Source organism: Plasmodium chabaudi, assembly GCF_900002335.3.
Source record: "Plasmodium chabaudi chabaudi strain AS genome assembly, chromosome: 7".
NCBI classification, from domain to species: domain Eukaryota; phylum Apicomplexa; class Aconoidasida; order Haemosporida; family Plasmodiidae; genus Plasmodium; species Plasmodium chabaudi.
In genome coordinates, this window is record NC_030107.2 from 170,025 (window position 1) to 196,449 (window position 26,425).

Genomic DNA, 26,425 nt, shown 5'->3' on the forward strand with positions numbered 1-26,425 from the left:
TACGTGGCTATATACTATGTTTGTTTTTCTTTGGTTAATATATATTATAAATATTTTCATGGCAATCCTAAATACCCCATGAGAAAATTCTTTTATTTTCACACCATATAACTTCAGTTTATCTACTAGAATTTTCTATTTCACATAAAAAAAAACAATAAATACGGTACTATATACAACTGGAAATGCCAAGTTAAAAAATGTAAAATATGAAATAATTAAAAATACACACATGAATAGTTACTACATATATAAAGGATGCACTAAAACCAGTTTGTTATTAGACTATCATTCTTTTTAATATTTCATATTGTTATTATTTTATGGCATACACATTTTTAGACTCCCTTTTGTATATAAAAAAGTTTGACTAACTTATTCTCAATTGTATATAAATATATTAACACTTCCAAATTTGGTTATAAGCAATAAATTGGATGAATAAAAAATGTGCATACCACATAATTCGTTGTGTCTATACAATTTCTACAAAAATAAGACCCTATAATAATTCAAAAAAAAAACAATAAGTTCATTTTTCAAACTTTTATCCTTAATATTAGTTTATAAAAAAAGGAAAAACTATGCAATGGGATAAATATACCATTTAGATCTCAATTTATAAGGATATAAGCATGGGTCTACTGTTGTAAATATAATTTTTTTAGTTTTCATTTTGATTCTTTGCTATGACGGGACTGATTTTTTATTATTAGGTTCCCATTAAACTTTTTCAAATTTACATCCGGGGTATTTTGAAATAGTATTTGTTTTATCTCTGTATATGATTTATCCTTAAAATGAAGATAATTTTCCATATCTAGAAATTGAATATTTTTAAAATTATTTAACTCACTTAAATTATTAATAGGTAAACTATAATTATCATTTAATTTTAAAGTTTTTATATTTGGAATAATCTCATAAAAATTTAAATTTTCAATAGGATTCGAAGAAATATCTAACAATTCTATATTCTCCAACTTATTTTTAAAACATATATTTTTTATATTGTTATTAGACATGTTTAAATTCTTTAATGTCTCTGGAAAATATATATCAAGGTTTTCTATATTGTTGTATGATAAATCAAGTTCTATAATATTTTTCATTTTTATATCATTTATTATATTAATTGAATTATGTGATATATTCATATATATACAATTTTTTAGATGCATACTTTTTATTTCTTCTAAATTATTTATTAAATTGTAAGATATATCTAAAAATAATATATTATCTAACTTATATAAATTTGATATATTTTCAATTTTATTATTAGACATATTTATATATTTTAAATATATATAATTTATTATATCTTCTGGTATATATTCTATATTTTTATAACTACAATTTAAATTACTAAATGCGTATCCTTCACCATTTAATGTTTTTTCTATATCTGATAATCCTTCCTTTATAATACTTAATAGCTTATTTTGATTCTCCACCTCTTCGTTAATCATTTCATTATCCATACATCCATCATTCGTTTCTACTAAATCGGCGTCCTCATTTTTCAAACTTCCACTACTTACACATTTTACACTTCCCATTTTGTTATACTCATTGAATCTGCTTAAATATTTTCTAAACTTTTTTTTGATAAAAATTTGGACATACTAATATTTTTTTCACTTTTTTCTCCGCATTATTATTATTATTAACATGTGTTATTTTAAAAAAATGTCTATCCCCATTTTCAATCCGATACTTTTTTTCATCCACGTCTCAAAAAATGCCTTGTCTCATTTCAATTGCTGCGCGTTCTTTTGCTTACCATTTTTGTTTTCCATTTTTTTTTGCCCTTTTTTTTCTTCACTTTTTTCTTCACTTTTTTTTATGTGTTTTATGTTCCCGATTAGTAAGCCAATTTCCAATGAGAGTACAAAAATAATATGCAGAAAATTTTACACTTCAATTGAAAATTCGTAAAGGACTGCTAATTATACACATTTTTAATAATCCTACATTTCTTTTTTTACCCTTTGTCAATTCTATATAAAAATAATATTTTATTACCAACATAGTATCATTATTATATGCATTCTTTGTCCCCTTTATTTACTCATACAAACCTAATCATATATATATGGAGAACATTTAAAAGTTTGTCAAAAATAATTATGTCTTACGAAACATTTCAATAAGTAAAAATGAGGGAAGCCAAATAGTGGGCTTGTACTATCGGAGAAAAGAATCGTTCATATATGTAAAAATTGTTGATCAAAATACATTTTAAAAAATTATAAACCCTACAAATGGCGAGATAAACATAAATGGTCATTGGTTAAGACGGTGAAAATAATTGCCTATATAAAATGGTATTTCTCTATATCCTTTTTCATATCCCTAGCAATTTTATACATGCATAAGCAAACACATATAGATAAATAAATGATTGTCAAAACATATTTTAAATAAAAATAAACCTTATATATACCATCTTTTTATCAACATTTTTACAACCATTCTCAATTCTTTATATTTTATTCAACCTTTTAAATATTCACAAAAAGTAATTATAAAAATTTAAGCTATATTTTTTTATTTTTAATTAAAAAAAAATCATTTGTTCTCTCAAAATTTGGGTGTCTATTTTAGATTTTTCTCTTTAATGTAATAATTTAAAGAACAATTTAAATGAATGCATGTGTATTTCTCTTTGATCTGTATATTTTTTTTTTCCCTTTTGTTCTGCTTCAATCTGATTTGTTATTCCTATTTATATACAGAAATAAATACATAAATTTAAATGTTAGCATATATAGAGATATAATTTTTCAAGTTTAAATAATTTTATTTAATTTCTACATTGTTTAAGTATGTATTTTTTTTTTTAAATTTGCACCCCTTTTATGTTACGCTTTATTAACACCCACACTTGCCAAAAAAAATATGCATACATATGTACATGAATATGTATGCAATTAAATAAATATTATAACAAAATAAGTCAAGCATAAAAATTAAAAATATATAAAAACATAAAAATAAAAATGGAATTATGTTATACACTCATTTTGCAAGCAAAATAAAAAGTTTGCAGTTACATAAAATCATTGTAAGAATATGTCACACTGTATAAATATAACATAAACATAATTACATACATAAAAAGTTTTAAATTTATAGATACAAATAAGTTATAATTCTCATTTTTGTTTATATATTTTTTTTTTATTTGCAATTTTGTTTATTATTTTTTTGTCCCTATGTCTCCATGATCTTATTAAATAAGCCCTTAATTAAAACAACGAATATCAAAAAGTTAAACACACAATTTTGTTAAGCTGAACATTCATAATTATAAAAAAGCAAAAGTATATATACTCTTAGGCGTATATAATATTTTTTTGTATTTATAATTCACAAAATTAACGCACACATAATTCAATGTGCTAGTTTACAACCCACTTGTTTTTTTTCGTCTATTTAGTTTGTAACCATATTATTTTTTTTTTAAATAATTTTTTTTTCTCCTTATAAAAAAAATGGATATATATAACCTCTGGAATAAATATTCTACATTGAATTATTTGAAGGATGAATTTTCAGTGATTTATAAAAAAGTCGAAAATATAATGAGAATAATATATAAAAATTATATATGTCATTTTATTAAAAATTTAAAATATGTAAAAGACACACACACATATCTATTCTACATAATAGCATTTAATGTCTTTATTCTAATTTTTTTATGTTTCTTACTATTTAAATATATGATTCAAAATAAAAAAAATAATAACCAAAATAAACATCCCGATGTTCTATATAATACCAACGAGATTCAATACACAATCAAAAGAACTTACCCAAAAAAAGAAACATCTAGAAAAAAAAAAAACGAAGACCTATCTAAACTTAAAGAAATGAAACATGAACCTATTCAAACGTTAATAGACACAAAAGGTTATCCTCTACGAAATATGCATGACCAAAGCGAGCAAAGTGAATATTATTCTAACAATAATAAAAAAATAGTTACAAAAAAAAAAACTGTAAATAGAAAAAATAAAAAAGAAATATCACCTCTTGATGATTTATCACTAACGCAATCTTTTGCATTGTCTTATTTATCATCTACAAATATGGATGGAAAAACAAACCGAAGAAGAAGTAAAAGAGGAAAAGAAAAGGAAGAAAATCAAAAAAAAACCAATGAACAAATGGAAAAAGAAATCATAATATATTCTGAAGATCAAAAAAAACACACAAAACCTAAAAGATCGATTTCAAAAAAAAAAGCTATATCAAAAAATGAGGAAAATAATGAACAACCCCGTAGTAGGTTAGTAATAGTATAAAATTTGTGTGCATTCAATATACAACTATTTTTTAGTCTGAAACATGTTTATATCATAAATGCTGATGTATATATTTCACAGTGCTATAATTGATAGTATGCTATTTTTTTCTTCTAACATATTTATGTAACAATTTTGTATGCACAATTATTATGCCCACTACTTTATTTTTTCCCAAATCATAGGAGTCGAAAACCACGAAAAAGATAATGAACGAAATATGTGAAATAACAATATTAAAAAAGTACACACATGTATCCATAGCTTTTCAAAAATCATCACCTTATTAAGTGTGAAACTAAAAATGCATATATAATATACATTTCTTTCCTTTTGTTAAGTCGTTATTGGATATGTTAAATTTTTTTTGAAAATAATGCATATACAAATATATTTACATAATTGTGTATTTACTTTTTTCATTTAGAAAATTCAATATAATCATATGTTACATACACATGCACATTTATTCTTTATATTTGAATAATCATTTGTTTTGACATCATTATAAAAAATATATATATATCTGTATTTTTTTTTATAATTCAATCAAATCATTATGTTGTTAATATTTTCCTTTTGTTATTCATTGTATATTTTTTTATAGTCTTTCCCACTTCATTTATTTACTTATTTATTTTTTTGTTCTTTTGAACCTATTTGTGTTTACTATTTTTTTTATTTCATTTTATATATTCTAAATTTTTATAACACCAAATTATATATTTTGGATATATATAATTTTACAATTTTGACGACGATCATTTTATATTTAATTAATTATTTTCATTCCCATAATAAATACATAAATTATGTTTCATAAATATTGCCGAAATTTTAAAAATATATAGAAATGTTATTTTTTTAATTATTTGTTTTTTTCAAGGAGAAAAATCATATTACCACTAAACAGCAGCATTATATAAATATATGCCTAACCATTTTTGTATTACATTCATTTTTTATTTTGTAAATCTTAAGAGTACATATTATTCTTTTCCTCTTTTTGTTTAACCTGAATTGAAATATATATAATTTTCCCATAACAAAATAACTACTCCTATTATCACTCCGATATACTAAACCCATTTGATTTGTAAATTAAAAAAATTACAGTATGAAGAAAAAAGAATTAACCTACTTTTTTCTGTTTTTTTTGTTTGCCATTCATTATATACATATTTTTATTTGATTCCCCTAACCCCATCAAAATTTTATTTTTTTTAATTTATAAATTTCACAAAAACGAACAAAATAATAGTAATAATAAAACGGTGCTATCTTTCTAAAAAAGAAATAATATAACAGATAAAATTTATTTGCATATTTGTTATTTCTATTTATGATTTTCCAAACTAAAACTAATATTAATCATTGTCTGTTCTGTATCCCATCACTCCCATCATTTGTTTATAATTTTTTTTGTTACACACCAATTGTAAAGAAGTCAATTTGGAAAACTGTTCATGCAGTATTCCCGATAAAGGCAAACTGTAAAGGACGGCAAGACAAAACAGATAAGATAACACACTGGATGTACGACCCTTTATTGATGAACTATTACAATATGTGTTAAACCCGAAACAGGTGTAACCACTATTTAAACATATGCAATTATATTAATAAGCAAACACATACTTAGACGCATTTATATCTACATTATTGTAGTGTAGACACAATTATTATATACTAAGCTGATCATATTTTCTTTATATAAATTTGCACATAATTAATAATGGAAAACAATTCAGCAGAACACGATGCTTTAGCAGAGTATCGAAGTATGAATAAAAAAAAATATGAAGATCGAATGATGAAAGAAAACGAGGAATTAGAAAAAGAACGAATGCAAGAAGAATTAAATGAAAAACTTCAAAATGAATATAATTATAAACAGTTACAAATCGAAAAAGATAGAGAATATTCTATGCAATATTATAATGCAATAAATAATATCAACCCATCTAATAATATACAAACGAATTATGGCTCTGTTGTATTAAATAATTATACAGAGAGATTAATAGGTCCTTCAAATTATTGGTATCAAGAAAATGATGCAACGCAAAGCTTATTAAATAATTCGGAACAACCATCCGTTTTTCATAGAACAAGGTATCCCTTTTTTTCAAAGTAAAGATGCATGCGCATGTACATGCATATGTAAGTATGGACATTTCCTCTAACTTACACATTTTATTAATAAAAATCATTTTTATTTCTTTCTTCTCAGTAACGATTCTTCACTTTTCGGATGCAGTAAAACACAATTACTTGTTAATATGTTTCTTATTTTTCTCGTCATTCTAATTATTATTGTTTTCGCTTTTTGATAAAATGGAAAAACATTTGTAATACTATTCTATTTTGTTATTATTATTTCATACATATTTTTTTTTTGTTTTTTTAATCAATCTTATATTTATCATTTTGTTAAAAAGTTTAAATTTTTTTTTTAAAAATAATAATTATTACTATTTAAGTAAAATTATGAAAGTAATAAAAAATAATGCTTTTGTACATACATTGAAAAAGTGTAATTAGTATTTAAGACTTTGTTATATTTAAATTAATTGAAAGAAATAGCATACCATATTTTATATGCACAAAAAACAACATCACAAACATAAGTATAGAAAAATATATATTCTATAAAAAATAATAAAGTAAATAAATATTGTTCCCTTTTTGTCTTCCTTTTTATAATCATCTAAATTTAAATAAAATCCATATAGTTACAAGCTCATTACACTTTTGTTTATAAATCCAATAAAATGAATATATCTTTAATTTTTTTTTTTGCATTTCTTTTTGTTCTGTCTTACCCATCAAATGCAGAGAAAAATAATCCTGGATTTTGTCAAAAAACTCATCGAGGAATTTTGAAATATCGACAAAAAAAAGTATTAACAAAATGCCCAAACATAGAATAACATATTAAAATACGCATTAATCAAAATTATATTCACACTTATTTATTAACATACATATTCAAAAATAAAAATTATACATATTTTGTAGGGGAAAAATGAATTTATTACTGTATCCGCTATTTTGAAAAGCGACACCCTAGAGCTATACAAGTAATGAACATATAACTACATCGATTAGTCAGCAAAAATAAATAATCAAAGAATTACATATATAATTTACATGAAAAATAAATGTCTATAGAAATGATTTATATTCACGCTTGCACATCATTTAGGGGATCAAAATTATTTGATACAATAAAACTATCTGAAGTTATAGCACCTCTTGAAATATTTTCAACAAATTCTGAATGCCTCGTTGCTAATATTAGTAAGGACATTACCATTAAGCAATTAAAGAAATAAAAAAATAAAAAAATAAACGACATTTGCACATATTGTCAATGCGCATATTTATTTATTTCCCTATTTATACACACATGTAAATTCATTCTTTCTTTCTTAGTTAACAAAGACTCCGTCATGCTTTGGTTATAAAATACGAAATCATAAATTTAATATTTATTTAAAAAAAGCAACATAATTGCTCAATTAAGCAATATATACTGTTTATATATTATTTCATTTTGTTTTCACTATCATATAACAATTTGTTTTATTTTAATTTCATAGTTGTAACACAGAAGAGTGTTTAAACAATTGGGTATGCCATAAATTTTAAAAAAATTTGCTATACATATCCCATTATTTCCTTGCATGTTCATAATTTAGCCATACTGCATACATTTTGTTCATAAAATTATAATAACACACAAATTATATATTACTTTTCTATTTTAGTGGATATTTATAACAAAACAAATAATTTGCTTAAACCAAGGGGAAATGCGAATAGAAAATGATGATACAACCATTGAAGAACAACAATATAATGTAAAGAAAAAAAATTCTAATAAATAAAACAAAACCAAAAATAGCAATAATCATAGCTGCTATTTTTGTTGCATACTATTACAAATAAATACCCTTTATTAAAAATTGCAGATTTTAAACGGCGAAAATTTAGATGACATTTCCATTGATATACAAGACAATCTAGAGGACCTTACAAATGGCATGACGAAAAAAAAACAGCTACATAACACAAAAACATTATAATTTATAATATTTCACATAAATATTTTTTTATTCATTTTTTAGTTTCCATAAAAGCAGAATCATAGAAAGCAACAATTTGAACATATTATAAAGCTATATATATATTTCCTATTTTTTGTATTAAATTATTTTATAAATATTTTTGTGTTTTTGTCATTTCATAACATAGTTAAACTTTTTTTTTATTTTATATTGTTATTATATATAAATCCATATGTACAAAGGAGACATATATATATCGTTGTCAAAAATAATTTTATTTAATTATCACATATATTTCTTAAAATAAGAAACTTGTAAAACACAATACATATTTATAAAGGCCAATTAAACAGCTAAATACAACTATATTCCACATCCATTTTTATAACAAAAATGTTTTTTGCATATTTTTTGCTGACCCCTATAAATATAAAAATATATACCTATATCCAATACATTTCAAAATATTTTATATTACCCATTTAAATATTTAACAAAAAAAAATTATATTGCTTACTTCAAAATCCTATGTCGTTGTTAAACAAATGATGGGCAATTAAATTATAATATATGCATATGTATATATACTAAAAAAAATAATAAATGAATAATTAGCGGATATATTACTATTCCAAAAATATACATATTTCAAAATAAAAATCCACAAATTTAAAAAGAACAAAAAAAAGTTTCATAAATAGGTTCACCCATTTTTTACTCATAATGTAGGTGATACAATATTTATATTATTATTTTATAAGATAAAAGAAATTATAATTAAAAAAATATAGTAATAAATATATATACAAAAATAATGAAGAACCATATTGGAAATATATACTTGTGTTATTTTCACCAGCATCATACTTTTTAAAAATTGATATTCTTATCATTAATACAACTACATTTGTTTTATATATTAATTTTTTTAAAGTTTATTTAATCCGTTTGGCTAGTTTCTTTTTGTCTGCTTTGTTTTTATCCCTTTCTATATTATACATTTTAAAAGAACAATGGAAAATGATACCAATACATTAACAAAGGAAATCTTAATTCAGTTTGTAAACCATGAGAATAAAAGCACAGGACCTGTTATCAATGTCCCACTAAGTATAACAAAAGATAATTTGGATGAATTAATAAATGATCTTAAAAAAAAAAGCGATGATTTTACTGAAGATGATTCAGAAGATATTAATTATTCTTTTATGATTAATGATAAATTACCATTAAAAAATAATTTATATGAATCAATAAAAAATAATAATATTAGTAGTGAAGATATATTATCAATAAAATATTTTCCTTTAAACATTTTTAAAGTCAAAAAAATTAGTAATTGTAATTCTACATTGCCTGGTCATACAAATTCTATACTTTGTTTAGCTTTTAGTCCAAATAGTTCACATTTAGCTACTGGGTCAGGTGATAATACAGTTAGACTATGGGATATTAATACTCAAACTCCCATTGCTACTTTAAAAGATCATACTGATTGGGTATTATCTGTTCTATTCTCACCAGATAATAAATTTTTAGCAACAACTGGAATGGATAAAAATGTTTGTATATATGATACACACACTGGAAAATTATTAAATATATTAACAGGTCATAAAAAAGAAGTCACCACCTTATGTTTTGAGCCATTGCATTTACTCAAAGAAACAAACATCAAAAAAAATACTCATGAAAATAAAAAACAAAAAAAAGAGGAACAAGAAACATCAAATGATAAAGATAATAAAATAAAAAATGCAACTGAAGACGAATCAAATATAAATGAAAATAAAAATTTTGCAAATGTAACAAATGCTTCCCATGATAATAACGCACCTGAACAGTCAGGTGAAATACAAGAAGAAAATGAAGCAAAATCCAAAACTGATAAAATGAAAAAAAGAAAAAAATCAGAAATTGGCGATAAAAATGAATCAGAAACAATTTTAGAGACTAAATCAAAAGAGTGTTATTATATAAATAGTAGACTAGCGAGTGCTGGAAAAGATGGTATTATAAGAATTAATAATGTTCTTAGCAATAGTGTGGATAAAATATTAACAGGTCATACAAATACTATAACATGCATATTATGGTCAGGTGCAAATGAAAAAAATAGCAGAATTTATAGCAGTTCAAGAGATACAACTATTAAAATATGGAATGTATATAATAGTACATTAATTTACGATTTTAAAGGCCATAAACATTGGGTAAATACATTATCAATTAATTCTGAACGCATTTTAAAAAACGGTATATATAATTTAGATACTATAATAAATAAAATAGATATAGAAAACCATATTAATAAAAGTAAAACCATTTATAATAATTTTTTAAAAAATCAAAATCATGAAAAATTAGTAAGTGGATCAGATGATGGTACATTACATTTAATCGAATGTTTAAAAAATGATAAATACAAATCAACCAGATTATTAGGCCATCAAAAACCAGTTATACATACACAATTTTCTCCAAATGGAAAATTTATTGCTTCATCATCTTTTGATAAAAGTATAAGAATATGGTCAGGTATCGATGGAACTTATTTGGCTGTTTATCGAGGTCATGTCGGACCTGCTTATAAAATTGCTTGGTCGATTGATAATAATTATATTGTTTCATGTAGCCAAGATAGTACTTTGAAGTTATGGCGAATTAATCATTTAGTTCCTCTTTTAAAAAGAAAAGAAGAAAATGCTGAGCAAACAAAAGATGAGCAAAAAAACGAACAAAAAGAAAACCCACAAAATAACGACCAACCAAATGACGAAGCAAATAGTGAAGAAAAAAAAAAAAAAAATGAAAAAGAAAAGAATGATAAAACAAAAAATAAAATTAAAACACTACTTGTAGATTTACCAGGTCATTCAGATGCTGTATATGCCATTGATTGGTCAAATGATGGAAAATTTGTGGCATCTGGTGGAAAAGATAAAGTTTTAAAAATATGGTCTCATTAAATTGAGAAAATCAATTGATTATATTTTTATATACACCCATGCATGTACTGATTTACATATACATGCACATCTTAGTTTTTAAAATATATTTATTTTTTTTATTAAAAATATATTTGTAAATATTTACTTTGTTTTGTTCATTTTATAAATTCCCATTTTTAAAACTATATTTTTTTAATAATTAAAGTTTAATTAAATCCTGAATTTTATTCTGAAATCTGTCTATTCATATTATCTTATATAATATAGGCCCATTTGAAATTGATCATAAAATATGGTCTCCCAATTCTTTGTGTTCATAGAGCAATACTGACAACAGCTCTAAATGCTTTCTGAGAAATGGGACAAAGCATGCATATGTATATGTATATGAAATACACATATTTATAAAAAGAAATACACTATGTTAAAGTATTTCGCTACATTTACATACTTTTCCATATTTTTTAGAGCTTCCATTCTATCTTTCATAAAATTTTCATCCTTCTCATAATCCTAAATTAAAAAAAGATCATGTCAAAAATATAGGCAGCATATAATGACCATATGTACGAATAAAATAGAAATAAATAATAACACAGTTAACATTTTTTAAATTTAGTCTGAAAAATTTACATTCATAGATTTATAATCCATATTAAGTTCTTCATCTGAGAGTACACAATACCATACAAATATAAAGATAAAAGAATGCGTGTTTAAATTAATAGGTTCGAACAGGGTTAAGGTTGAAAATGAAGTAGATATATCAACAAAAAGGTACACTAAATAAATTCACAAAATGAGTAACCTAATCCTTCTTTCCCATCTCTTAAGTTAGATAATTTGTCCTTGACGATTTTTATCTTGTCACGATAGAATCTGGCATAGTATATGTGAAGAAATAAAAAGGTATGAAAGCCAAAATATGTATAAGAAAATTAATATCTTACATAAATATTAATTTTTTTTTTATTTATCTATAGCAAAGATTATAAAACTATATATTTATATTTGCATACTCATACATGCCTAAGAATTTCCATTCTTGTAAATTGTTCCTACCTTTCGTAAATGCTCAAAATTTTCTTAGAACTCTTTTTTTCACCTATTTATGAAAGTACAATCATTTTTCAACCATATAAAAAAGAAAAAAAATCAACAAGTAGTAACACAAACATATAATGAAACAACAAATTAAGGGATCTACTTTTCTTCTTTCCAGGGAAATTGTTTGTTAAATTGGTTTTCCTGAATTGAATAAATTAAAATATGCATAATGAGGATAAATTTATTTGATTTTCTGCATTTTCTTATTTTTCGAACTTGCTAATTGGTGTCTCTTCTTGCTTTTTTTTGGTAGACTGTATTTTTTCCATTATATACTGAAAAGAAAAAAATATATATGTGTGCATATTTATTATAATTGTTTTATGATAAGAAACTACATTATTTATTTTGTTCATCTCACTGATATGTCTTTTAAATTTGAGTGAACATTTGACTTTATATTTGTGTTATGCCAATCAGGAATTTCCTAATTAATATTTGTAAAAAAATTAAATAATGACATATTTTAAAAATGTATAAGAGGCCAACTGGATAATGCATATGCTTGCAATGTATGACAAGATCAATAAACTGATAGTGGAATATAATAAATAACCAATTAGTATTACAAAGCATGTCCATATATTCTCCACCTACTTTATCATTGTCGTAATTTTCGTCCATACAAAAACATGGTTTGGCTATTTCGCATATATAGCAGTATTCATATTTCACAACTCCAGTAGCATTTTTCTTAAAATTGCAGAAAATTTCAAATTTATAATGATATATTTCGATATGCATAAATATAATATACTTTTCATACTAGATAATTATATTCTTTTTGTTCTTTATCTAATATTTTTGGGGCTTTAAAAGCAAACCTCATTGCTCCGATGTTGTGCAGAAAAATCCAAATATTCCTCATCAACTAATTGGCAGCCCTGCTTGGGATTCATTTCACCATCAGCAGTGTCACTGTTACTGGACTCATTAGTGCATCTTAAATTTTTCAAACTTTCTATGCTGCTTGTGTTTTCTTTACTAAAATTATTATGGCCTCTAAAAACGGGATCGAAGAATTCATTCCTCGAACCTTTTACAGTATTGCTACGTAATTTATCTGGTTTTTCTTTATAATTATTTTTGGAAACCTCATATAAATAATGGTTATAAACATTTCCCACAGTACTATTCCGCACTTTTTCATTTTGTATATATTTTTTTTTCAAGTTAAATTTATTCTTATCGAAAACAGCTTGCTTTATTCTTTCTATGAAAAGCAAATAGAATTCAAAAATGGTAAGCAAATGGGCAGGCAATATAGTATAAATTTTTCGACAATTTTCGACAATTTTCAACAATTTTCAAACAGTTCATACTGTATTCCGACAGTGTGTTCATTTCATCATACAGATTATCCTTTCTTTGCAAATGCTATTTATTAATCATAATTTTCAAACATAATAATTAAAAATTTGCCATATAGAGACTTATTACTATATTCACCTTGCGGTACTTAAATCAAGTAGACAGACAAATCATAAAATGGACTTAAAAATAAATAAAAAAATATTTTTTTTTATTATTTTATTCCACTATTTATTAATTCCCTTTTTTTATATAAAGAATATTCTTTAAAAAAACGATTCATCAATTAATTTTTTTTTTTTAAATCCATACCAATATGTCACACACACATAAATGCGTATACTAAATTTTATTATCACTGAATTAGTTCAAGTATGAAACATTATCTTTAATTTAATTATTGTTTTTGTTTGTCAAACATAATTGTTATCATATGGAGAGCTAACCAAAAACCTCATTAAATAGTAGCAAAAACTGTATGACTGTTCATAAAACTACAATACCAATCGTAATAGTGATAACAATAGTAGTAGTGATAACAATAGTAATAGCGATAACAATAGCAATAGCGATAATGATGGGGAATGATTTTCATTGCCATTTTCCAAAGCATAACCTTTTCAGTATTTACAAATTGGGAGAGAAAAAAAAGAGAAAAAAAATGGAAGGAAAAAATGGAAGGAAAAAAAGTGGAAAAAAAATGGAAGGAAAAAACGGTTTTATTTGCTAATCAAAAACTGCTGATACTATAGAGACATTCCTTATTTTTGTATAGCAATTTTTGGGGGAAGAAAATTATTTTTAAATTTATTTTTTGGAACTATATTATGAAATATATTCCAACTTATTAATTAATTTATTTTTTGTTATTTATTCCGTTGCAATATTTCCAAAATTTTTAAATATATATTCCTACAAACATTTAAGTTATAAAATTATATGCAATGCGCATATATGCCATAAAATATTTTCGCTTAAAATCGGTGAAGTAATAAGACTATAAATTTATGTATACATACATTTTCATTTTACAACGTACTACCATATTATAGGTAGGTGTTGATTTTTGCATAAACATGAATAAATTTTCCATTTTATTTTCATATTTTAATGAGTTTATTTTTTTTAAATTCTTTCTATCATTTTTTTTTATTTTATTTGGCATTAAAGTGAAAACTTGTTTTTTATTTTTTTTTTTTTCAACATTTTTATACTTTCTATTTTCACTGCCATATTTTTTTTTTTTTTTTTTTTTTTTTTTTTTGGCTTTTCTTCAATATGCTAGCCAACTTATTACTCTCCCAATTTCCCCTCATCGTTCAATTCGTGTCATCCAAATTATTATGACTATCAATATGTAGAGTTCCATTTTTGTATATGTGCATGAATGCATAAATTAATATGATGATACTGTTATACATACATATTATATCATCAAATTAAAATCCTTTCGCTAGTATTTCATAACGTTTTTTTTTGTGTAGCCAAAATATATTAATACAAAATGATAAGCCATGAACTAGATTATCTTAAGTACATAATTTATGATGCATTTGGGCAGCGGTGTAGTGAAATCGTTGAACTTATTTTACTTTATGGAAATAAATTAAGTATGAATGAAATAATTAATCTATCTAACTATGATTTTAGTATGATCAGAAATATAATTTTATGCTTACTAATTCATAATATTTTAGATTTTCGAATTATTTATAACAAAACTATTGAATGCACTCATAACACCACAACACTCGATGATGAAAAAATCAATTATATCAATATAGAAGATGAAAAAAAAAAAAAGGATTATAATAAACATACAGATAATATTTTATTTAAAAGTGATGATGAAACAGAAGGGGAAAAAAAAACAAACACAAATATACCAGTAGGTACAGAAATACATTTTTTATCAGACCTTGAAAATTATAAATATATAAAAGGTTGTAAATGTTCTTCATGTATATGTAAAATAAAAAGAGTTGAATATTATGTAATTATTAGAAACATTTATATTTTAATTAGATATTCTTCTATGCTATATTATATTCATCCAACATGCATTAAGGGCGTAGATACTCATCCATCCGAATATCTAAATAATAATACCTCGCCATCAAATAGTATGACTACATCGACAATTGGAAATTCAATAACAAACCCCCCTGGTACTTCAACCAATTCAAATTCTATTAAAAATATTGCAACATCATATAATATGCCAAAATGTGTAAATTATAATTTTTTCACAACAAATATTATTAACGATACAGCATGTATATATAATAATGATATGACAAAAGGTGGATCAGATTATAATATCACATATTTATCTGATAAATATCGAAGCAGTTCTTATATAGAAGATGAAGAAATGAATAAGAACGATTTAATAAATTTTATTGAAAAGGTTATACTCATACGAATAATAAAAAATGGGAGAGTAACATTAGATGAGTGTTTGAAAAATATAAAACTTGATGAATATGTTGAAGTCTGTAAAAAGGACATATCAAATATTACCAAAAATAAATTACGATTAATCTTTATACAATTATTAAAAAAAAATATAATCAAAAAATGCAAACAATTCAATGAACATATATGTGATAATAAATCAAAGTCACCCGAAAATAATATTACCTTTAACACATCACTTAATTACATTGATACAAACTTTGAACATACAGACAGACAAATTTTGTACACCTCTCATAAACATATAAATAATCCAAATAATATGGACACACCCTTTTTAAATTGCTCAACCAAGAATGACTTAAGCATACAAACACCTATCAATACACAAACCAATGAATATGATAATTATGGAAATAATCAAAATGCAGAAAAAAAAAGAAATCATTATACATCCTGTGTTGGGAAAATTGAAAATGATTTGATGGACTCATCTGATTTTCCCAACAATCTTACCATAATCAATTCGATCAATGAATATGAAAAAAAACAAATACAAAACTCTCCAAAGAAAAAATCAAAAATAAATCGTAATCCCACTACCTTCCCATACAATGAAACAGAATGGGAACATAATTATTTCGATCCAAATTTTAGAAATACGGATCAAAATGAATATCGAACGAACATAGATGAAATAGATGAAAATCAAAATTTAAACTCAAGTAATAAAACACGAGATCGTTCATATGGGCAATATGGGATAAAAAAAGAAATGCCACAAAGTAATATTATAGACTACCTTGATAATCCATATACGTATTTTCAAGTCAATAGCGAAGTATTAACACATCTATATTTGAAACAAGAATGTTTTAACTTTATTTCATATTACTACAATATGAATGATATAGCTAAATGTATTTTATTTTTTTTATTAAATAATGTACAATTAAATTATTCAGAAGATGAAAATAAATTCAATGATACTGTTTCCTATTCAACTTATGAACATATAGAAAAATATGTACATTCAAAATTAACAAGCAAAAAAATAAATATCGATAAAAATATGATTTTACAAAATTTAAATATATTAATAAAATATCCAGATCAATTAATTAGTGTAAGATATAATGATATAATCACATATGCAGTCGATTTTAAAAATATTAAATTGATTTATCAAAAAAAAATAACAACAAATATGATTGAAAATATGAATGGATTAGATGCTTTGAGAATTTGGAATTTTCTCATCTATACACCAGATCAAAAATATAATGATGAAATTATAAGTGAAAATGTTTTAATCCCTTTAAATGATATTAGAAAAAAATTATATAATCTATTATATAGTGGATATATTAAATGCCATGAATGCAATAATAATAACGCCACTAAAACTTATATTAAGCATTCACTCTCTTTCTCTTCAAATCTTTATTATACAAACAATCAAGTAAATGAAAATCTATTTACTGTAGCGAAAAATATATTTATTAGAAGAAACTTTGAAAACAATGAGATTAACACATTACATAATAAGTCTAATATATGTCTAACTGAATTTGATCAAATTGGCGATACTGATTTTTCTAATAATCAAAATTGTAATACTCTTGAGAATGATATAAAATCCAATTCTGAAAATTTAATTAATATGCGTTCAAATATATTCGACCCAACTATCAATTCTTCAGAATTTTCAGATCCTCATCCCAATAATACTACCACAAATCGAAACATCAATCAAAAAAAAAAAAAAAACATAACATTAACAGATAGAGAATATGCTGTAGACTACCTAGAAATAAGTCTCATCAACATTGACAAACTTATTTTTATATTTAACTCATGAAATAGTTCATCCCTTTTTAGTAATACATACATTTGTTTGGTTCCCACTTTTTTATTATTTTTTTTGTTATCAATTCTGCATAACCGCTATGCATTTGATTGTATCTCCTTGCATGCGCAAAGCTTCACAAAGGCTAACCCAACTTTAAATTCGCAAACTGTCAATTCAATATTTTAACTTACATATTCAAACTGTTCAAAAATGGGTGTTGCTCTATATTGCCATCATTACACACCTTTTTATAAATACATATAGTCCGATTAAACATTCCAGTGTCTCTTCTCTCTTTTCCATCCTCTTTCGTATTAGCTTTAAAATCTGTCTTATTTATCAAAACAAATTTAGAAGCATTATTATAAAGCCCTTGTGCAATATCATCAAAATGGGTATAATTCATTTTAAGTTTTTGTTTTTTTTCTAAAAAAAATATTTTTTCATTTTTTTTTAATTTATATTTTATTTCTCTATGATATTCTAAAATAAAATACCCACCATTTTTCAATAATTTATAAACTAAATCAAAAAATAAAATTAACTTATTATCACCATAATTTAAGTGTATCCATTTCAAAACAGAAAAACAAATAATTACATCATATTTATTTTGTACATTTTCAAAGCATTTATCAAAAATGTTAGAACATGAAAAGTATATATTAAAGGGAAACTCATTTTGACAAACCTCCAAATTGTGATCACTCCTTTCTTCGTCAGTTTTGTCAACCCCCTTTAATGTGAGCTCTTCATACAAAAGGTGCAGCTCATTGAATATGCTACTTTCCGTTTTTAAAAAGTGTTTATTTAAAAGAAAAGGTAGCATGTGCTTTTGCTTATTATATATTAAAATAAAATCAAAGAATAACTTCAATATAGATATATTTTTATTTATTATATTATAATCGATATCTATCCCATTAACTGTTTTACATTTATATTTTAAACTTAATAAAAATGTAGTTATACCATAATTACATCCTATATCTAAAATTATTTTATTCTTAAATATGTCTTTAATTAAATTATTTATATTACTCAGTCTATAATCATCAATTTTGTCTTTGCTTTCATTTTGACATCCTGTTATTTCACACACTTGTATTTTATTTTCTAATTCATTTGATAATATATTATTTTCATTATCCTCTTTACATATAATTTTTCTATTCATATATCGTTCAAAAAAATAATTTTGATAATTCCCATGCAAGCATATTTTACGTTTTTTCCCATTTCCTCGGTCTTCATAATTTTCGCTATATAATACATCCTCGGAACTTAGCTTAAAATAATTTAATATTTTCCTAAGCTTTTTTTTTTCCGTTTTTTCAAAAATGCAAATAGCCATTATCAATTAGTTTAGCATGTCACTTAACTTCCTAATATCCTTCATCGCTTATTTAACTTTTCTTATATCGCTTCAAAATATAAATACTTATAACAAGCCAAGACGTGATTAAATTATTCCCATACTCATCCCTATTTCTCAAGGCAATATTATAAATACTTTTATCGATATTTCATCAAAAAAAATAAACAATAAGAAATTTCATAAACATATTCAATAATAAGATCGATTATTAATAAGCTGCCGAATTATATGGATTATATTTACAAGTGTGTGAAATAAATATATGGCTATTCCCTTAATAATAGCAAACTAATAAACACAATTTTACACACAAAGTTAACTACTATATAAGCATATACTTAACAAAATAAAGGAATGAAAATTATTCTGCTACTTTTAAACACAAACAAATCGAAACGAATTATGGATAAGCCCCATGCAAGTGGAAAATATCCATATTTTGTATACGTACATATATATTTTTTTATTTTAATTTGAAACACGCCTTCAATATAATTTGTTAATACATTATTAAATTAAAACGAAAAATATAGTTCTTATACTTTTTTTATAATAATTGAAAATGCAAAATAACTCATATTTAAATGAGTTTACATACAGCTAGTTTACACCAAATGCTATAAATTATGTACATCCTTAAAGCACATTTCCTTTTAGTAATATAAAATTATATATCCTACATTTTTTATACAAAACATTTTCCATATATATATATATATATATAATATTTCTCAATTATTTACATGTTAATATAAATTATATTCTCCTCCAAAATTATATATATTTCTTCACCTCAGACAAAAAGCTGATAAATCCGAAAAAAAAAAATAACCATATAAAAAAAAAAAAGCTTAATAAAATATTTAACACAAATTTTGTGGCGTGCTACAACATTCGTCTTTCATTGTAGAATAATACATAGGCATTCAGTTTATTTATTTATGTATTACTTCATTATTTAGTTTGTATATTTATTATGGGCAAAGAACAGGAATTATATTAGCTTCCTCTTTTGAAAACCATATAGTTCAATGCATATATGCACAATTTATAACACCCTTACACATTCTTATTTCTATACCATTTCATAGTTATTATATATTTTATTTTCATATTATTTTTTATTCATATTTTATATAATCATTACTTTTTTCATATTTTATCGGTTTATTATTTTTTTAATTTTTTAATAAATTATTTCACTTTTTTCCTATTATTCCCTCTTACTAGTTATGTTATTATTATTTACAATTTTTTTGTATGCAAGATTTAAATTACTTTGCATTCTGCAAAAGTAATACCAACCTATTTTACTATTTACCGTTTGTTTCCATTTAGCCCATTTCTTTATTTTTATCAAATTGCATATATTTACACCCAATCCTATTATACAATTTTTATACACAATGCATAAGCTTTCTGTTTTCATATATTTCTCGAACTCTCAAATTTACACATATACATATATATAATATATATTGTTTGTCTTTATGGGCTTTTATCAATTCGTTATTTTCCGTATTATTCTAGCCCATTCGCCTTACACTATTTGTTTTGTTTTGTTTTTCAGCTTTTTTCAGCTTTTTTTCAGCTTTTTTTTCAGCTTTTTTTTGTTACACAACTCACCAAATTATATGATCATATTTGATTTGCATTATTTCCTTTTTCGCTGTACATACTAAGAAAATGCACACTAATAATATGCCCCGTTGTTCTATTAATAACACAATTTTTTTACAACAAAGAAAAGTTAAATTTGGTAATATAAAAAATTCAGTTATTAATTATATTATTAAAAAATCGTTAACTTATAATAATACTCTTACACAATACTATAATTTAAATAAATTAAATAATTTTAAAAAGTCTATAAAAAATATGAACAGTCATAATTTTTTGGATAATAAAATTGTATGCTCTATAAAAAATTTTTTACATTTAAATCGTAAATATCATGTACAAAGACAATATATATCAACTTTTATAAAAAAAAAATACACATTATCTTTAATTAAAAGAAGAAAAAAAATAATACCTAATAATTGTTTTAAATCTGGAATCCATATAAATAATATATTCAAGTTAAATTCTTTACCTACCTGTTATAATTTCAAAACCTTTTTACAAGCCAACCAAACCCAATTAAATAATATTATTAAGCGTGATCAAATTAAGAATTTTAAAATACTTATAAATAAGTCATTATATTCTTCCACAAATATGCATGATGGGACAAGCACACACACATTTCATACCAAAAACATAATTCAATATAATAATAAAAAAAACAATACTTCCGAAATTAAAAAAAAAACACTAAAAGGAAGAAATATAAATACAGCCATAAATTATGCCAACAGAATACAGCTATTAAAAAGGAGAATAAAAAAAAAAAAAAAAAAATGGCTTAATAAATTGGTTAAAAAAAAAAATAATAGTAAAATAATAAAATTACAATTAAATATGCGAAAAAGACAAAATAAAAAATGTCTCAAAAATTATCCAACGAATAGAAAACATAATTGTGAAATATATAAAAATAATTTAAAAAATGCAAAGCGTCCCAAATGGGATACTACCCAAAATGTCAATCCTCTTGATTTTGAAAATAACCAACATATGGAAGAAGATCATTTAAATAAAACCCTACAAACCAATAGTGATAAAACATCATATAAAAAAAATAATAATTTATCAAAAGAATTTGATAATAATACTGATGAAAAAACATCACAAGAAAAAGCAGAAATGAATTTAAAAAAACATGACTTACTATTAGTAGCTCTCTCTGGTTGTATACCATTTATTTGTTTTGGTTTTATCGATAATTCTTTTATGATCATATCAGGAGATTTATTTGATTCAACATTTTGTGCAATTTTAGGATTAAGTACAATGGCTGCTGCTGGTCTTGGAAATCTAACCAGTGATGTCTTGGGAATATTTATAGGAGGCTATATTGAAAAAATAATTGTATGTATTGGATTTCCTAGAATTAATTTAACAAATAAACAATTAAAAATGAATAGGACACGAAAATATTACTACTTAGGTAGTGCTGTAGGTATTGCCATAGGATGCTTACTAGGGATGATACCCTTACTCTTTATAGATAGCACAAAATTAGAAGAAAAAAAAAATAAATTTAAAAAAAAAAAAAAAAAAGAACATGAACTTCCAGAAAAACACACACAACAACTTCATAATGACAACAACGATTTAGATAAAAAATTAATCGAATTTGTATCAAACAAATTACCACAATATATTAATTCAAGTTATGCATTTTTATTTATTTTTGATAAAAATAAAAATCAATTTTACACAATAATTAATAATAACCTTATTTATATTCCTACTACTCATGATATAATATCTGAAACACATATAAAAAAACAAATTGTAAATTATTATAATCAAAATTTAACCAATATATATACAAATTCATTTCATATGACAAATATGAATAAGCAAGATGATTTACAATCCGCCCTAAATAAATCTAATAATCCAAATGATGATCATAATTATAAAATCTCGAAAATCAATGATGGCTTTTTCAAACATCATGGAATAAATGCCAATCAAATTTTAACTGCCCCTGTCTTTGGAGCAAATGTAACAAAAAACAAATTTATACATAATGCAAAAATGTTTTACACCAAGCTTAAAATAAGCAACATATAAATTAAACTTCCTATTTCACTTTATCATTTTTTTTTATCCCTTTTTAGGAATCCATAATCGCAATAATAACAGTAGTTAATTCAACAAAAAAAATTCCATTTTCAGATAGGGATGCTCATTTTCTAAATCTATTTTCATCTCATATTTCTAAGGAAATAGAAGGAAATAGTGATCTTGATACATCACTAAGGTTTGAGAAAAAAAAAAATCATTTAATATGTATATTTCAATTATAACAATGTTATAAAAAATGTATATTTAAAAAAATAATAAGTTCATAATAACTCAAAAATTGTAAAAAAAAATTTTTAATTATTTGTTTTTAGGGTATGTAAAAATATTATATATAACTAAAAAAAGGCAAAATAAATATAGACAAAAAAATAAAAAATTCAAGACACATTTAATTGGTATAAGTTGGATAATCATTAAATCCATTTCTTTCCCTATTCTTTTCCATTTTTGAAATTTTTTTTGTCTATACATATAACTAATTTTTATATGAAACTCCTATTTGATTTTTAAACATATCTAAACATGCTTTTGTTTTTTTAAGTATCCATCTGTAAACAAAATAAAAAAAAATGAAACATTAGTCGAAGCATCCACATGGTATGCATATATAGTGACATTAATTTATTTATAATTTCTCACCTTTCAAAACAAACACATTATTTGCCAAGTCTAAATTGGCTCGCTTGTGGGTAATACGAATTATCGTCAAATTTTTAAAAAACTCGTTTTTTTGAATGTTCTCAAAAATGGCTCGCTCGTTTTTGCTCTCCATAGCTGACGTCGATTCGTCCAGCAACAAAATCTGAAAAATTTTAAAAGTTTGAAAAGTTTGAAAAATTTGAAAAATTTGAAAAAAAAATAAAGCATCAATCAGTTAGTAAACAAGCTTAGCACAATGAAAACGCTTCTATAAACGTTTCAACAAGTCTTACTTTGGGAAAATGTATCAAAGCGCGAGCTATGCATATCTTTTGCTTTTGAGATGCCGTCATTAATTCTGAGGTATTTGATATGACTGTTTCATATCTTTTTCGTAACCTACTTATAAATTCATGACTAGTACAACATTTTGAAATATTTATCAAATCAAGCATATCAAAATTTGTATTATCTTTTATTCCATATGTCATATTTTCTCTAATGGTTTTTTTTAATAACTTAGAATTCTGTTCAACATAAGTTATTTTATCAAATATTTCACGATTCGTATAATTATTTAATAATTTATTATATAAATATATTTTTCCCTTTGATGATTTATATAAATTTAAAATTAATTTTAAAAGTGTTGATTTTCCTTCTCCGCTTTTTCCTAATATAACATTATTAGTTCCTTTATTTATTTTTATATTTATATTTTTTAATACATAATTATTATTATCCATATTAGATGGATATTTAAAGTATACACCTTTAAACTCTAACACAACCTCATTATTTTTGTCTCTACATAAGGACATACTATTATTTGTTTCGTTTTCTTTCTTCATTGTGTTTTCTATTTTCGTTTCGCTTTCATTATTTTTATTTTTTTCACCTTGAAGATATTCACTTAACATTTTAATTATTCCGCTATTTTGATCAATGATATCACATATCTCAATGTAATAATCCAATATGTCTATACATGAATAAATATTATTAACATAAAAAAATAAAGAAGTAAACGTTTTACTGTCTAACTTCTTTTGTGAAAGTAAACTACCTCCCTTTAATAAAATAAAAACATATGTTGTAGTTACAAACAGTTTACTAACTAACATATGTAACAAATTAAATTGCTCCTTTTTCTTCTGAAGATTTAAAATATTATTTAAAGACATAGAATATTTATTATATTCATGAGATTCGGTAGAAAATAATTTTATAATATTAATATTTTTAAATGACTCTAAAGATATACCAGCATTTTTATTTTTTTCTGCATTTATGTGTGTCATCCTTTTCCTCTTAAGCTTATATGATATAATTGTTAAAACAGAGGAAATACAAAAAAAAATAAATATTGTTTTTGTTAAACTCTTATTTAAATAATATAAATAAGAAAAATTTAAAACTATAGAAAAAAAATTACGTATAAATGGATTTATATAATATGCTATAATATTTGAAAAATCATAAGCTTCTAAAGTTAATCTATTTATAACACTATTATGATCTACTTTATCAAAATATTCATAATCTTTATTTATATATATTTCAAATAATATGTTCTTTACTTTTTTTAAAGAATAACAGCTAGCTCTCATAAATATACCATTTCTTAATATACACAACCCCAAACTTATAACTCTTATAATTACACAATTAAATAAGTTCAACATAAAATTGTCAAACTTTTTATTTGTCAAACTATTAAATAATATGTTGTCATATCTCGGAACAATTATACTTACTACCCCACTACTAAACATTGTAAATAATGTTGAAAAAAATATTTTTTTTTCCCAAAGATAATTTTTACATATCCATATAAAATTTAACATATTATCATCCAATATATATCTTCGAAATTTTAATAAAAATTTTGAACCACCAAAATAAGAATTGTCTACTCCCTTACACAATTTGTTATCCTCTTTACCTGCGTCAGACACACTTGAATATGCTCTACACGTTTTACTATCATTTTTATTATTATTCTTATAAAGCAATTTCCATATTTTTAATTTACTTCTCGATTTTTTACCTCCAAAAAATGTACCATCATTTCTTTTCCCATTTTTATATAACAACCTATATCTTTTAATTTTGTCTACCTGTGGTTTAATGAAAAATGCTTTTTTTCTTTCTTTGTGCACACAACTTTTCCCGCTGTTTTCAAAACATGATCTTCCTTTATTTACAATTTTAAAATATTTTTTATTATAACTTGGATTACTACGATTTATTATCAAATTGTTATTCACTCTATTTACAACCTTTTCTTGTTTGCATTTAATTTGAGTTCTCTTATTTAATAATATAAAAAAAACTAATAAAAGGAAATAAACATTTTTGATTTTTTTCATTTTAAACCCTCCTATTCAATGCTACAACCATTTTATATTTTCAAATTATAATTATGGTGTTAATATTTCCTCATGTGTATTACACACAAGTTAAAGCTTAAATTTGTCTCTTCGTATTACCCTCAAACATTTTTTATTCATCTTTTGGATATTCTCTAAAAATATATATATGAACATACATAATATTTACAAGTATAATTATCAAATACTTATATATATTACAAATTAACAAATATTCCTAAATCCTTTAGAGCATACATATGGTTAATCAGTGGCAATGCGGAAAAAAAAATTATATATCTTTTC

At 23.4% G+C, this 26,425-nt stretch overlaps 10 protein-coding genes across 10 annotated transcripts; 6 read left to right on the plus strand and 4 right to left on the minus strand.

The window, feature by feature from the left end:
* Window positions 1–671: 671 nt before the first annotated feature.
* PCHAS_0703900 (leucine-rich repeat protein) lies at window positions 672–1,562 on the minus strand (the record flags this gene model as incomplete). The annotated part of the gene is made up of 1 exon (XM_737443.2): window positions 672–1,562. The coding sequence occupies one exon, from the start codon at window positions 1,560–1,562 to the stop codon at window positions 672–674; it is 891 nt and encodes a 296-aa protein (XP_742536.2).
* A 1,938-nt stretch (window positions 1,563–3,500) lies between these two features.
* On the plus strand, window positions 3,501–4,526 carry PCHAS_0704000 (conserved Plasmodium protein, unknown function; the record flags this gene model as incomplete). The annotated part of the gene is made up of 2 exons (XM_016797596.1): window positions 3,501–4,300; window positions 4,502–4,526. The coding sequence occupies 2 exons, from the start codon at window positions 3,501–3,503 to the stop codon at window positions 4,524–4,526; spliced, it is 825 nt and encodes a 274-aa protein (XP_016653533.1).
* Window positions 4,527–6,051: 1,525 nt separating this feature from the next.
* On the plus strand, window positions 6,052–6,649 carry PCHAS_0704100 (conserved Plasmodium protein, unknown function; the record flags this gene model as incomplete). The annotated part of the gene is made up of 2 exons (XM_016797597.1): window positions 6,052–6,449; window positions 6,550–6,649. The coding sequence occupies 2 exons, from the start codon at window positions 6,052–6,054 to the stop codon at window positions 6,647–6,649; spliced, it is 498 nt and encodes a 165-aa protein (XP_016653534.1).
* A 441-nt stretch (window positions 6,650–7,090) lies between these two features.
* PCHAS_0704200 (conserved protein, unknown function) lies at window positions 7,091–8,472 on the plus strand (the record flags this gene model as incomplete). Its single annotated transcript, XM_016797598.1, has 8 exons — window positions 7,091–7,219; window positions 7,338–7,399; window positions 7,525–7,619; window positions 7,755–7,779; window positions 7,922–7,952; window positions 8,090–8,182; window positions 8,294–8,363; window positions 8,450–8,472. The coding sequence occupies 8 exons, from the start codon at window positions 7,091–7,093 to the stop codon at window positions 8,470–8,472; spliced, it is 528 nt and encodes a 175-aa protein (XP_016653535.1).
* A 930-nt stretch (window positions 8,473–9,402) lies between these two features.
* On the plus strand, window positions 9,403–11,358 carry PCHAS_0704300 (ribosome assembly protein 4, putative; the record flags this gene model as incomplete). Its single annotated transcript, XM_737534.2, has 1 exon — window positions 9,403–11,358. One exon carries the CDS (start codon window positions 9,403–9,405, stop codon window positions 11,356–11,358), a length of 1,956 nt encoding a protein of 651 aa, XP_742627.2.
* Window positions 11,359–11,623: 265 nt separating this feature from the next.
* PCHAS_0704350 (conserved Plasmodium protein, unknown function) lies at window positions 11,624–13,791 on the minus strand (the record flags this gene model as incomplete). Its single annotated transcript, XM_016797600.1, has 11 exons — window positions 11,624–11,690; window positions 11,792–11,853; window positions 11,974–12,008; window positions 12,149–12,219; window positions 12,403–12,445; window positions 12,548–12,588; window positions 12,664–12,722; window positions 12,809–12,874; window positions 13,045–13,140; window positions 13,272–13,660; window positions 13,770–13,791. 11 exons carry the CDS (start codon window positions 13,789–13,791, stop codon window positions 11,624–11,626), a joined length of 951 nt encoding a protein of 316 aa, XP_016653536.1.
* A 1,471-nt stretch (window positions 13,792–15,262) lies between these two features.
* Window positions 15,263–18,037, plus strand: PCHAS_0704400 (conserved Plasmodium protein, unknown function; the record flags this gene model as incomplete). The annotated part of the gene is made up of 1 exon (XM_733848.2): window positions 15,263–18,037. One exon carries the CDS (start codon window positions 15,263–15,265, stop codon window positions 18,035–18,037), a length of 2,775 nt encoding a protein of 924 aa, XP_738941.2.
* Window positions 18,038–18,215: 178 nt separating this feature from the next.
* PCHAS_0704500 (bicoid-interacting protein BIN3, putative) lies at window positions 18,216–19,382 on the minus strand (the record flags this gene model as incomplete). The annotated part of the gene is made up of 1 exon (XM_733276.2): window positions 18,216–19,382. The coding sequence occupies one exon, from the start codon at window positions 19,380–19,382 to the stop codon at window positions 18,216–18,218; it is 1,167 nt and encodes a 388-aa protein (XP_738369.2).
* A 1,710-nt stretch (window positions 19,383–21,092) lies between these two features.
* PCHAS_0704600 (TMEM65 domain-containing protein, putative) lies at window positions 21,093–23,447 on the plus strand (the record flags this gene model as incomplete). Its single annotated transcript, XM_016797601.1, has 3 exons — window positions 21,093–23,024; window positions 23,141–23,283; window positions 23,420–23,447. 3 exons carry the CDS (start codon window positions 21,093–21,095, stop codon window positions 23,445–23,447), a joined length of 2,103 nt encoding a protein of 700 aa, XP_016653537.1.
* Window positions 23,448–23,624: 177 nt separating this feature from the next.
* Window positions 23,625–26,119, minus strand: PCHAS_0704700 (ABC transporter B family member 3, putative; the record flags this gene model as incomplete). The annotated part of the gene is made up of 3 exons (XM_016797602.1): window positions 23,625–23,656; window positions 23,748–23,910; window positions 24,041–26,119. 3 exons carry the CDS (start codon window positions 26,117–26,119, stop codon window positions 23,625–23,627), a joined length of 2,274 nt encoding a protein of 757 aa, XP_016653538.1.
* Between the last annotated feature and the right edge of the window lie 306 nt (window positions 26,120–26,425).